This window comes from Centruroides vittatus, unplaced genomic scaffold (assembly GCF_030686945.1).
Source record: "Centruroides vittatus isolate TY-2023 unplaced genomic scaffold, ASM3068694v2 contig_306, whole genome shotgun sequence".
NCBI lineage: Eukaryota > Metazoa > Arthropoda > Arachnida > Scorpiones > Buthidae > Centruroides > Centruroides vittatus.
In genome coordinates this window covers 19,855-33,108 of record NW_027121963.1, presented here as the reverse complement: position 1 = coordinate 33,108, position 13,254 = coordinate 19,855, and the positions used below count along the sequence as shown (strand labels likewise).

The 13,254-nt window shown below is 32.5% G+C and overlaps 1 protein-coding gene and 1 long non-coding RNA gene across 3 annotated transcripts; both read right to left on the bottom strand.

Moving 5' to 3' along the window:
* Positions 1-672: 672 nt before the first annotated feature.
* LOC136972890 (cytochrome P450 4c3-like) lies at positions 673-1,735 on the bottom strand. 2 transcript variants are annotated; one of them, XM_067267539.1, is made up of 6 exons: positions 1,486-1,735; positions 1,308-1,420; positions 1,145-1,233; positions 997-1,075; positions 888-912; positions 673-817 (listed from the first exon to the last, which is right to left on the bottom strand). In XM_067267539.1, the coding sequence occupies exons 1-6, from the start codon at positions 1,658-1,660 to the stop codon at positions 705-707; spliced, it is 594 nt and encodes a 197-aa protein (XP_067123640.1). In that variant the 5' UTR covers positions 1,661-1,735; the 3' UTR covers positions 673-704. The 2 variants fall into 2 exon arrangements, with proteins under 2 accessions (XP_067123640.1, XP_067123639.1); XM_067267538.1 differs by having other exon boundaries at positions 888-1,075.
* A 7,335-nt stretch (positions 1,736-9,070) lies between these two features.
* LOC136972889 (uncharacterized) lies at positions 9,071-9,720 on the bottom strand. Its single transcript, XR_010880408.1, has 3 exons — positions 9,470-9,720; positions 9,310-9,399; positions 9,071-9,174 (listed from the first exon to the last, which is right to left on the bottom strand). It is a non-coding gene; the product is annotated as an uncharacterized lncRNA (long non-coding RNA).
* Positions 9,721-13,254: the final 3,534 nt, after the last annotated feature.

Sequence of the window (13,254 nt, the reverse complement as noted above, 5' to 3'; positions counted from 1 at the left end):
ATGGCCGAAAACCACTGAACATTGAAGTCACGTGTTTGCGCCTCACCCACTAGCCGCGTTAACTTAATTGGGTTTTCTTCCCGTGTCTAAAAGTTTCGTTTTGAAAATCGTCTGAGAGGAACTCCCATGGCAGATCGCACGAGTGTTTCATTGTCTAAATCCATTCAACCAACCAACCATTCCAATACAATTAGTAAGACACCAGAATCACGTGTAAATGTTTTCGCAACTATTAATGATCGAATCTTGGATATTGCTTGATCAGATCACGGCGTCACATCAAGTTTCCTCTCTCAGAAAGCTACACGAAGTACAAATTAGATCTACGATTTAAAAATGTGTGACAGACATTTTAGAATATGTTTTGCAATTTATTCTTCGATTTTTATTGTAAAATTTCGTTTACACGATTTTTCTTTGTGTCTTTATTACTGTATGTTATTTTCCAAGCCATATCATAAGAATAATGTACAGTGCAGACTGGTTCTGTTACTGCATGAAAAGGAACTTAAATAACATAGTTAATAATTTTTCGATAAACAGAACGACTAATTTTAGTGTTATGCATTGTAACATGGTACATTATTAATTGATTGGTGGTATTAAACTGGTGTTATTATATGTTTTCTCATTTAAAATCAAGTTGAATAGATTCGCAGTTAACGTTTTCTCGCAGAATGAATGATTTCCAGAAACAGGTTACTTTAAGCGAGGAATGCCTTTATAACATTATGAAAATTGACGTACTTTCCTATTGATTTTACATATTCAGACTCTTCGTTCTGTTGAGCATTTATTTCTACACCCATTGCAGTTTCTATAAATTCAACATAACTTATCGATACAAACAATAAAGGTTCATTAAAACAATGGTATGAACAATTTACCTCCAATAATGTCTAAGGTGCATAACTTCATCAAAGGAAAAATATTCACCACCGAACTTTGGAAAGGCTTCAGTTTATCGATTAAAAGAAAGGAATGTTTATTAAATACTGGGCAGAAATCTTCAAGTATTTTAAAGTGAAATGCTTGAGTTAACAGTTTTCTCCTGTTTTTCCATTTCTGTCCAGAGCTAGTTCAAAGATTTAAAGACATATGCATTTAACATCTTAGAAATACAAACAATCAATATTGTTCATACCTGATAATTAATCCGTTTCCTAACCAAGGTCGTAATATGTCACTAACTACATTGACTTTCTCCAACAAAACATTGTTGTTTATAATCGTCTTTAATAAACAAAATTCCATGTAAGGTATAGTACAGTACATGTAAAAGATTACAAAACAAAATCTCTACCTACCTCTACATGTTCTGGTTTAAATAGACGAACAACTGTTAATCCTCCTGTACTGTAAGCAAACAATCTTTCTCTATCATACATACGACAATGAGCGTATATTAATTGAAACAGCCCTAGATAATTAGAATTTTCTCTTATCAACACATTCAAAATATTTTTCAATAAAAGGATTACTTACAGTGTCGAAAATTAAAATCCTTATTTTTCAACAAACACAAGAGAAATATTTTCCATAATGGAGGAAGTCGAAGTATTGGTAAATTGCTTTTTTTTAATCGAGATGTCTCTCTCCAGGATTTAAATATCGTAAAGAAAAATGCAGTTATAATTATGATAAACACTGCTGTAAACATCTTTGAGTGAAGACTAACACAAGACTGATCTTTACACTAGAATATAAATATTTGTCATTCAAAAATAGATAATGCAATTGACTTATAAACTGATGAACAGCTTGTCTGTTTGTTATCAAAGTTTACCTCTTATCATTCAACATTTTAAAATTATAACGTACTTTTTAAATGAGAAATATTAAATTCTAACTTAAAATAATTTGTAAACGCAATTTTTCAGCGTTTTTCAATACTGTGTTTTGTTAATGTAATAAGTTATTTATAGACATCAGTTTATATATATAACCTTTAAACATTTTATCTCTTAATCTAAAGATAAAAAAGTAGACTTGCAATAATCAGATTTTAGCTTACTACTCTTAATCAATGTACTTATATTTATTTCTATAATACTGTGTGTTTAATCCATGAACGGGCTCAAATTCCTATCAGACAGGAATGTTCTGCTGTGCAATAATTAGTCTTTATTGTATGTATATTAAATTTTGCATAATTTTAACAAAACTTTAATTTATAATAGAATAATTGTTAAATATATCTACAACGACGAAAGCCAGAATTAGAAAATAGCCAAATATGTGAAAAATTATATACTAAGTATAACCTTTTCCATGCGGTTAGGTACCGATCGGTCTGTATCACGTGACTTCTTCGTTTATCGGTGATGCGAAACGTACCGATCGGTCCAAATTAAAAAATTAATCAAAAACTTCGATTAATTTGCTTTATATTCGAGTTTTTCAGAGATCTTAGCTTTGATTTGCTTTTTTGTATGTCGATTGACTTTGTTTAAGCTAATAAATGTTTTGTTACCACCTCTGGGCCATAAATATTTTGGTAAATACATCCCCTACTATTCTACAGTAAATCTTCGCAGTTAACTACACAGTTGGCTGAAAACAATCAAAGGAAAACTCCTTCTACAGTTTTATTGGTTATCTTCTGTCTTTGTTGACATTACTTTAACTAATCACAGTCCTGTGAAAGGAAAATTTGCCGCGAAAAGTCCCGTCTTCAACCTTCCAAGTAAAATGTAAACAATCGCAATAAATCCGCTTTTTAAATCGTCTTTTAGCATTAATTAACTAATGTAATGTACTTAGACATTAAATTAGCTAATTCTACAATATTTCGGCTAGTAAATATGTTTTTACAACAATCTAGCAATAAATATTTCCAGGAAACTCCACCTTCCTGTAGTAAATCTATGGAAGATCTTGCTGTTAATTAGCTTTAAAAATTTTGTTTCTACGCCTATTACGCTCTAATTGGTAATTTATATTATGACTGAATCAACTTCAACGAATGAGAGTTTTTTTTAAAACCATTTGGTCGGGATTTTCCCGCGAAGAACCAATCCACGTGATTAAAGTCAGAATGTAAACAAACATTAAAAGATAGCTATATTCATCATTTTAGAGCCGTAATTCTACTAGTTTTCATGTTATTTGACTTTATTTAAACAAGAAGATTTCTTATCAAAAGCTTCTATCTGAAACATTTACCGAAAAACTCATTACTTCCAGATATTGCGTAATTGCAGGAAAAAATTAACTAATCGCTTATTTTAGTGTATTATTGTATAAAGCCTTGAAAAAATATAAAAAAGTGTCGAATATTAACTATTTTAAGCAGGAATATATGATGATAAACTTTAACGTGTCGCTTTACGATAACAATCGACCCCTCTCCCTGCTAAGTAATTACAGACAGTGTAAATAATGGCAATAACTTCTCTCCCGCTCCAGCTAGAGAGTTGCGGTTTGTTTTATTTACAAGAAGACAGATGTGTCTAACTAATAAATGTAAAAAGTTCAGCGATTCCCTTTAAATGGATTTTTTTTCCTTTTGTTACTAAGGTTCAAATTTTAATATTATTTTAAATTTGTATAAAACTAAAAATTAAACAATCGTAAACTGTGATATGTTTTTAATCAAACACAAAAAAAAACGGATTGAATATAGCGCGATATTGAAGCGAAATATCGCGATATAAAAAATTACCCAAAAATCGCAAAAATGGGCCGCATAACGAATTCCACCTATTTACTTAATGCTAAAGGTTTTCAGCATGGAAAGGGATAAATGAATTTTATAAATTCAAGATCAAGTTGTAAAATAATTCAGTAAAGAGAGACATTGCTAACACTATTTTATTGTAAACTACAGTCTCTCTCTACTTAATTTCCTACTTAAGTTGCTACATCCTTTCACTTTTGTGTCGTTCCGTGCTGTTACAGTGGGTGATCGGTTAACGAACAAATCGGATAACGAACATCTCACAGAACAAACACAAGAGAAGCGACGTAAAATAATGAATACCGATTGGTCTTCTCTTGTCTTCGGGCAACAATTCGAAACTTTTCGGACATCGACGCTTAACCCGGTATATACCAATCAGATAGTATTCTTCCGAACTTTGAAACTCTTCCTTGTAATTGAAGCCTTTCATTTTTCTGTCAGAAACAATTCTTTTATAGTATTTGCGAGACTGTAGGGCGGGCACTCGTTAAGTTTTGTGTTGGTTTTTATTTTCGAAAGGTGAGAGTATAATAGCAAAGGTATAGAGTGTGTAGAAGATGTCTGATGTTGCTGGGCAGTATGGCTTCAACAGGTTTACAGTAGGGCGCAGTTCAATCTTATGTAAGAAAGATACTGTATTATCAAAAAGACTCAAGCAGCTAAAAGAGTAACAAAAATCACATCTGAAAAATGAAGAACATTGAAGAGCTCATTATAGAACATGAAACGGATCTGACGACCGCCAAGAACTCTTGAATGAAGAATACCAAGAAACTCAGCGAGATATGTTTTCTTCTGAAAAAGAGGATTAATGCCGATATCCCCTATTAAAGATCTTTTGAAGAAGTGGGAGGACGTCAGAACAATATTCTTAAAATGGCATCCAAACCGAGTTGAAATTAATAGGCTTGGGGATCTCTTCTGAAAAATCTTGAAGAGAGAAAAGCAATCGACATTAGATAGATTCTTTAACCGCCACAAACGGAAAAAGGATGGCTAATAAAAATGCAAGATTGTGTATATATGTATTATTATAATAACATATAAATAAACGTAGTAAGAAAGTATATATTTTTTTATTTTTGGGGGTCTTTAGAACGAATTAATCAAATTCCCATATAAACCTATGGTAAATCGATAATCGGTTAACGAACAATTCGGATAGCGAACAAAGTCTTGGAGCAGATTAGGTTCGTTAACCGATCACCCACTGTATTAGTTTTACTTTCCTAGATATGTTTCCACGACTCCTCCAGAAGTGTTAAAGTATACCGAAGAAGAACGGAGGGAAACTAAGCATCTGTGTAATAGTGCCAGAATAAAAAAAAATGATAAATGTAAAATATTAAAATTTATTATAATGTATGTTAGACGGTAATTCAAGATATACAGGTGATATTCAATTTAACTTAGTAATTCGTGTGCTTTGCTAGAAATGTAATACTAATATATTTAAACATTTATTTACTTAAATGAATCGTTTTTGTACTTAACGTATTTTAATTTTAATATTTCGTTCGGCCCGTGAAAAAATTTTTCTTTCCAATTCGGCCCGGGGGCAAAAACTGTTGGCCACGCCTGCCCTAGTCGCCATCCGTCGAGTGGAGAGTTCTGCCGTGAGAAGAACTCTCCACTCGACGGATGCGACCTCTCGACGAAAATTGGGTACATCGTGGTCTTGTCACTCTGAGTGCAGTTGAAGTGTATTGAAGATAAGCTCGCCAATTTGGAAATGGCTAACCAGTCAACCTTGTCCTTGGTAAAGACTGTAGACCGACTTTTCTAAAGTGTGTTCGCGACTAGATAAACTGGAACAGCGACAACAATTTCCTTTGGACGATATTGATGAGTTACACTCTTTTGCCTACGATAGACAACTTAATGCTTATAACAAAAGCAATTTAATGTTGTTTAATCATAGTATTCCGCACTAGTTGGACATTGTTAACCTATTATGTAAGGAATTGGATACGGCTCAACTATCGGAGCAAAATATTGCAACGTGGGCTTGGCTACCACTTCCTCCTCCAAAGGATCCTCTACAGATAGAGTGACTGACGTGCATACCTCGGAAGCACTTTTCATTATTTTAGTGCAACATCTCTTAGCTGGACAGTGTAACCCATCTATCTGTAAGTATGTCTTCATGCTTGCAGATAGACCCTGCGTTAGGCGTGCGGGGTGCAGGTGCACCCCAAACACTTTTAAACGCGTGTATTTTTTCATGTAATGAATGCTTAAAAATGATGCCCTCAGTACCTTCCTTCAAAGTACTGAAGATCGCACTAAAAAAGTTAAAAATTCCAGCAAAGAAAAACTTTTCATAAAAAAAACACAGCAAAATGCATGGGGTGCACCTGCACCCCGACCGCCTAACGGAGGAAGTTTTATTAACGCGACCACTGGAGGAGATGGAGCTGAGTTAGTGTACTAAAAAAACGGTCATTGCCTGATATCGAATCAGTCATAATAGAAATGACGAATGAGAGCATAGAAGGCGTATAAACAAGATTTTTAAGGCCAATTAACGGAAAGAAAGAGTCTCATAGACTTAGCATTGAAGGTTTGAAAGGTGAAGTTTTCTGGGAATATTTATTTCTAAATTGTCTTGAAAACATGTTTATTTGTCTAAATAACGTCAATCAACTTTTCGTTAGCAAATTAGAAGTGCGAAAACGACTAAAACAAGCGATTTTATAGCGTCAAAGTGGTAGTTTATAAGTCAAAGTGGTAGTCTGCAGGAGAGTGGCATTTCGCAAGAATTTTACCGACAATTGTTTTTTATCGGTGAATCTAATAACAGACAGGGAAAGTAACCAGTTACAGTGTAAAAGAAGCTAACTATCGATGTTATCTGGCAATAATCTGCCGTTTTATCTCTAGTTGCTGTAGAGTTTCGAGGGGTGTATTTTTTCAAATACTGAAATATTTTTGGCCCGGGGTTTGAGACAAAGCATTTAATGGTTGGGACAGTTAAAAACACATACGGGAACACGATTCAACGATTAGATAGCAACAGACTTGTTTACAGTTTGAAAAATAGACTTTTGAAGTTGACGATTTTTTCCCTGAAAAATTCCCGAAACGTAATACTTTTTTGTTTTCGTTATAAATAAACAAAAATGATATATTTTAAGTAGTATTGTTGATTAATACATCAGAAACACAATCCCACTAACGTCAAAAACAAAAAAACCTGCGAAAAAATTTTAATTTTTTCAGTAACAACTTTAGTTGCATCGGGTGCAGGTGCATCCCGTGCGCCCATTGTGTTAAATCCCCCCGCGCGCCTAACGCCAGGTTAAGTAAATGCGGTAAAATTTGTAAATACGGTCACTGTGTGAGTCATCTTTGCTTCTTGCAACCCCCATATGGTTAAAGGCTTTCTCGCGTCATCCTGACAGATTGTGGGCAAAGCTACAGTCGTAACTTTTTCACCTAAGGTCGACCCAAAGACGAGTAACATCGGGTGTCAGAACTCACATTTACAATCGCTTTTCGCTGAAGCAAGATGGATACTGTTACTTCTTCGTTAATTCCTGTTTTAGAAATCAATGTCTCATTTAAAAAATTAGAATGAAATAATTAAAGAAAGCATGGAAATTTAATCGTCAATATCTGCAGTTATAAATAAACCTGAAAATATAAGCGACAAAAGATAAAATTATGTTCAAGAAATAAAATCATCCTTAAAATACAAAGTACTAAATCTTATCTCACTCACAAATTTATTTTTTCTGGAAAATTATTAAATTAACAAACTTAAACTGAGATATAGAATAAAGAAATGTTGACCTCTTATTTCACTAACTAAACAGATATTACTAAATACTGTGTACTTGATCTGTTGCTAATCAAGAGTCATTCAGAGGTATCGGAGATAGGTTTGGTGTAAAGAAAAGTCATAACCACACAGTTTTTATGGACTTCTGTAAAATTGTCTTGCGTAATTGACAAGTTTAATCAATGGTCAACTTATAGCAAATTCGAACTTTCAACAAATTTGAATAATTATGCACTGTTTCATTGCCTACGATAATTGAGTGTGTGGATGGAACACACATGTACTGTACATAAAGGCACTAAAGAAAGATAGCTAGAGCTATTACAACAGGAAAGGAAGGCATTTTACCCAGTTAATGCGTGATTATGAAATGCGAATTATTGATGCATTTGTTCGTTGGTCTGGTAGAGCTAATGATTCTCGTATTTCATAGCAAAGTCCAATTTACATGTTTTTGAACGAATCTTCAACGTATTAGAAGACACTATTATTAAAATTCAACATATTAATTGGATACATTTTTAATTGTGCCTTACAAAGATTATTGTATTCTCACTGTTAAACAAAAAGCTTTTAACAGGAACACAGTTCTATCGGAGTTGTGATGGACCAAATAATAGATCTGTTAAAAGAGCGCTTTCGTCAATTGAAATACTTGGATATCAAAAACACTTCTTCAACATTTAAAGTTATAATGACTTCATGAATATGCAAAATTTGTGCATTAATCACAGAGATACTAACTGTACAAATGACACATTCATCAATGATTACAATGATAAACTTTCTCTCATTAACCCAACTTTTCTAAATTTAATGAAAAGTAACTCATCCAAGTTTTTAGCACAACTTGCCGAGTTTTGACTGATATATAGCATCTTGTTTGAGTCACAAAGTGAAGTGCTAGTCAATTAGACAAGGCCAGAATCAACACGTCAAAACTCAAATTTGCAGCATTTCGAACTATCGTTTATTTTGAATTATGTAAACTGAAATGAATTAAGATCATCATTGAAATAATGGAAAAAGTTACTGAAACATTAAAGTACAGTTTGCATACTGCAGGAATAAGTGGTATGAACAATAATTACATGAAAATATTTTTACCCTCTGACTGTATAAACATAGATCATCGACACGCTGTCCAGAGTTTGTTTATGATATTGTTTGTAATATTTACACAAAATCCGATACAATAATAATGAATAATTGTGAAAAATAAAATACGATTAAAATAAAAATTACAGTGGAGCATCGATTATCCGACTTATCGGTTAATCGAGGGTCGGCAAATTCAAATGTCCGCTAGTGATGTGGCGCTACAATATTTGGTTATGTCTTGGCTACTTTAATATTATTTTTGTTAAATTTTTGCATGTTTTAGCTGGCAGCACTGGCTTGACTATGAGAGAAAGGCCAGTATTTAAACCAGGCCTAATACACTATACTAATAATGTATTTTTTCATACTTTTCGGTTATCCGACCAACTCCAGTTTCCAATTACGTCGGATAATCGATGCTCTACTGTATATCAATTTATTTTTATTATTTACATTTTATTGCAATTACAACTCTTTTATTATTTATTAACTCCTACTTTTTATTATTTATTTTACAAAATTCAAATATATTTAAAAATTTTTAAGACGAAAACTTATCGTATATCCCTTTAAGTACCACAGCCTGAGTAAAAAAGTAGATAAGCATCTGAAATTAAAGAAATATCACATTGATATTCGTTACTGTAACACTACAGTGACTACACTATCAAGACACTACTGTAATATATATCAAGAAATTTGTAAAATAGTTTATGTTGTTATAACAACATACAATACAAACCTTCAATATAAATAAGCGCGTGATAGGAAAGCAACCAAGATAATTTAAATTCAATTCAGATTGCTGATACTGATTCATCATATTGTAAATCTGAAACAATAAAATTAAATAATTACAATATTTTAAAATCTGAAAAATTCTTAGATTTTTAAAATGATACCATGTTAATATCCTCCTCACTGTCGCACTGAAAGTATCTATCGTATAACATGGAGCAGATACCTATTTCCTGAGAGAAACAATATCAAAATGTATATTATTCACTTAATTATTGCCAAAATAGCAAGATTTACAAATTTAGTAGTAGTATACATAAATTAATTTTTTTACAAATAACAAAGCATACGTTTCTACAACATCTACTTCATATTTTATAATAAAACTTAAAATCTGTTTTGGAATTTTTATGCATTTCTGTAAAGTGTTTTTTAAATATGATATTGAATAACAAAATAATTATGTATGGAATAATGAAGTTGGTGTTATGGTAGTAAAAGCATACAATCCAAAGGCAAAACGATTTTCAATTTTTAGGCAGTTAAATCAACATTCTGCATGAAAAGCATAGTAAAATTATTATAGAATACTAATTGGTTAATTTAACATCCATCATAGGTTTGGTCAATACCACAATGACACTCACTGTGGGCCAAGCTGAGTGATAAAGGCCGGGGAAAATTTCTGATTTTTCGCATACCCAGATTCCATACTGGCCATTAGGTGTTAAAACTTAAAGATGAAAGAAGTGGGAAAAGGAGGTTCAACCAACAAATCACGGTCAGGAAGGCCTGTAATTGTGACAAGTTCCATCAAAAGTGAATATAAATTACTCGTGAAAATTGTCGCAATGTATGAAAACAAATTTCCTCTGAAATAAGTATTTTAAAGAAAAAGTAGACCACATAAATGCTCTCAATAGATTTCGTAAAGTTTGTGTTACAGAGGTCCTGCATTTTGTGTCAAATGAGATAAAATCTGAACCTCACAAGAACTCTTTAAAAGATTAAAGCTCAAAGTAAAATGTTTCGGAAAAAACTGTGACTAAAGATCAACTTTGAGTATTTTTCCATAACCCAGAAAGCAAAAGGCAGTCCATAGATTACCAACAAAAGAAATCACCGTGCTATTACTTAATGATAACTAATAGTAATTCCTCGAATATAATTACTTGTGTAACTGAAGTAAGGTAAGAAATACTATAAATTAAACACTCTCATTAAGACTGACAGATCTAAAGGACAACTTGCTATGTCAGCTTCAATGACAAATTTCTAATTCTGATAACAACAACTAAAACAATATCTGTGTTTACAATAAACGGATTCAGCTGTATTTCCAAAACTTATTGTTTCTAAAGTATTTAATTCTTTATAGTATTTCATTTTGGAATTAAAACTATTACATACGTTTGCTGATAGACTTAATAGATAATATAAATAACTTGAACCAATACAAATAATAATAACGTTGAACATCCAGAGACTAACTTTCAATGTCTTTTCCATCTCATAATTTAACAAAAGTCTCTTTCCCAGTGAAAATTCTTGACATATTACAATAATTATTACTACAGTGGTAAATTCATTCTGAATAACGTTGATAAATTTCATATTATCTTTCAGAATTTCTAAGCATTTCGTTACAACTCTTAACAGAAAAACCCTGCTAAAATTTTTCAAATATTCGTGCAATAGCGAAAACTGCATCTTCAGTATTTCACAGAAGAAAATGAGAAAAAAAATTACAGCAAGATTACTCATAACTATGTAAATACTATTTACATTCATTAAAATTAGACAAAAAGAATCTCTAATATTCCAGGTAATCCCAACGAGTGATAAAAATAAATAACTCTTCGAAGAAATTACAATAAAACTTAAAAATATAATCACAATTAGCCACGAAATGACAAGTATATTCTGAATTTTTAAGAGTTTAGAAAGTTTTTGGTATCTAAACATTGGTTCATTTATGATATCCTGTAACAGAAATCGATTTTCTTCAAAACGGATTCTCAAAGTTTTCAAATTCCACACTTGAAAGTAATACAAAGAAAACAAGTTACAGAGAAATAGAATAAGTCGCACATCATTAGCCTTTTCCTTGTAAATTCCAGAATTATCACACAACATTAATGCTACATCTTCTGACCCTACATATAGAATGATGCCATAACTCACAGTTCTAACTAGAAAGAAAAATTTCAAAAATATTGCATATGGGTATATAAATCTTCTTTTCTTTGCAGAGATAAAAGAAAAATCTATACCACTAAATTTCATAATTATTAAGAAAGGAGAGAAAACTGTTTCTGGTAAGAGAAAATTCTTCTCCGTCATGTCAATATTCTCTCGTGTTCTTTTCTTCATTCGCTTCAGAATACTTCTAGTTTTTAATTAACAATTAATGAAGTTAAATTGTTTGAACTTTAATCACGACAATGAATATTTTCTATGTACAATTTATTAAACAGAAATGGTTGCTCTTGATCCTATTTTCACTTCCACGTTTATAAGTATGGCTGTATAAGTATGGGCGTATTATAAATATTTAAAGCCGTACTCGCATTGTTTACATTTTACGTCCTCATTTAATGGTAATGCGTTTAATTCGTAGCATGCAACCAATGGATCAATAAAACTTAGACATCCTATAATTTAGCTAATAATCTACTTACTTCGTGTTCATTACCAATTTATTAATATAACTACAAGCATAGTTAATTGATCAATACTCTACATTATTTCTTAAATATTCTGTACAGGCAAAAATAAGTGATCAATACTCTACATTATTACTTAAATGTTCAAGTACAGACAAAAATGAATTAACTATTACGCAAAATAAGCACGTGCTAAGAACATGAAGAAAAGGGGCACCACAGAAATTTTTCATAGCCGAATTCATCATGGTTCATCAGACAAATGCATTTTTAATAAAATAAAATAAAATGAAATAAAACTATACTGAATGATTCGATTGACTCAAAAGTAAATAATACAAACTAGAACTAGACTTCGCGTCAAAATATTTTTTAAAGAAAAAAAAGTTAGAAGTAGTTCTTTTTTTAATGAAAACGCTACGCGAACTTTTAAACAATAGAAGAATGTAAGTCCATCGACCATCTCCGGTTGGGAATCAAATTAAACTTTGATTTCAACCTTTCTCACGATCTAAGTTAAGATCTCATTACGCATAGTAACGAGTGGTCGACCACTCAGAAAGCGAGAACGAGGAAAAGCCACCAATCGGAATGGGCAATGGACAAAAGAAATTACTCCTGGAATTCAAGGACGCGACGGCTTCTCCCGTAAGTTCCAAGTGTCAAACCAGTTGTTGTGTGTCTCTCGTGCCCATTTTCATCTTCGTCTCCCGACCTCAAATCGACCTCTTCCCATTACCGAAAGTCGACCGCATCGTCTCGGAGTCGTAGAGGAAACTGTTCTTCGCGAACCAGGGACCTTCAAAATGGGACTATCTTGGAAAGGAGAGGAAGACCCGGAAGCCGCTGCCGACTTAAAACTTCCAAGATGGCGGAAAACTTGTAAGCTTTTTTTCCTGTTAAATAAACGGTTTCTCGTAGAGTCTGTCTCAGTACCGATCGCTCTCATACGAACCCTTCGATCCTCTTGACATATTTCCACCCCTGTTGGCAACCTTGCACAGTTTCCCAACCCAGGGTGAAACCGGGACGCCGAAACATTACCCTGAAACCGGGACGTTTGCAAGCCAATATTTAGAGGCTGTCCGTAAATTAAGTAAGACAGTTATGCTGGATGGGTGTGCAGATAATCGTTACCTTGCGTTACAATCGGCTGCTGACCGTTTACAAAAACGTAACGTTACTTTTTTTTTTTTTTTTTTTTTTATAAACACCCCAGTTCAATATATAGAAATTTATTAAGTTATCGAGGGTCTCTTAGTAAGACCATTACCGGTTCGGCA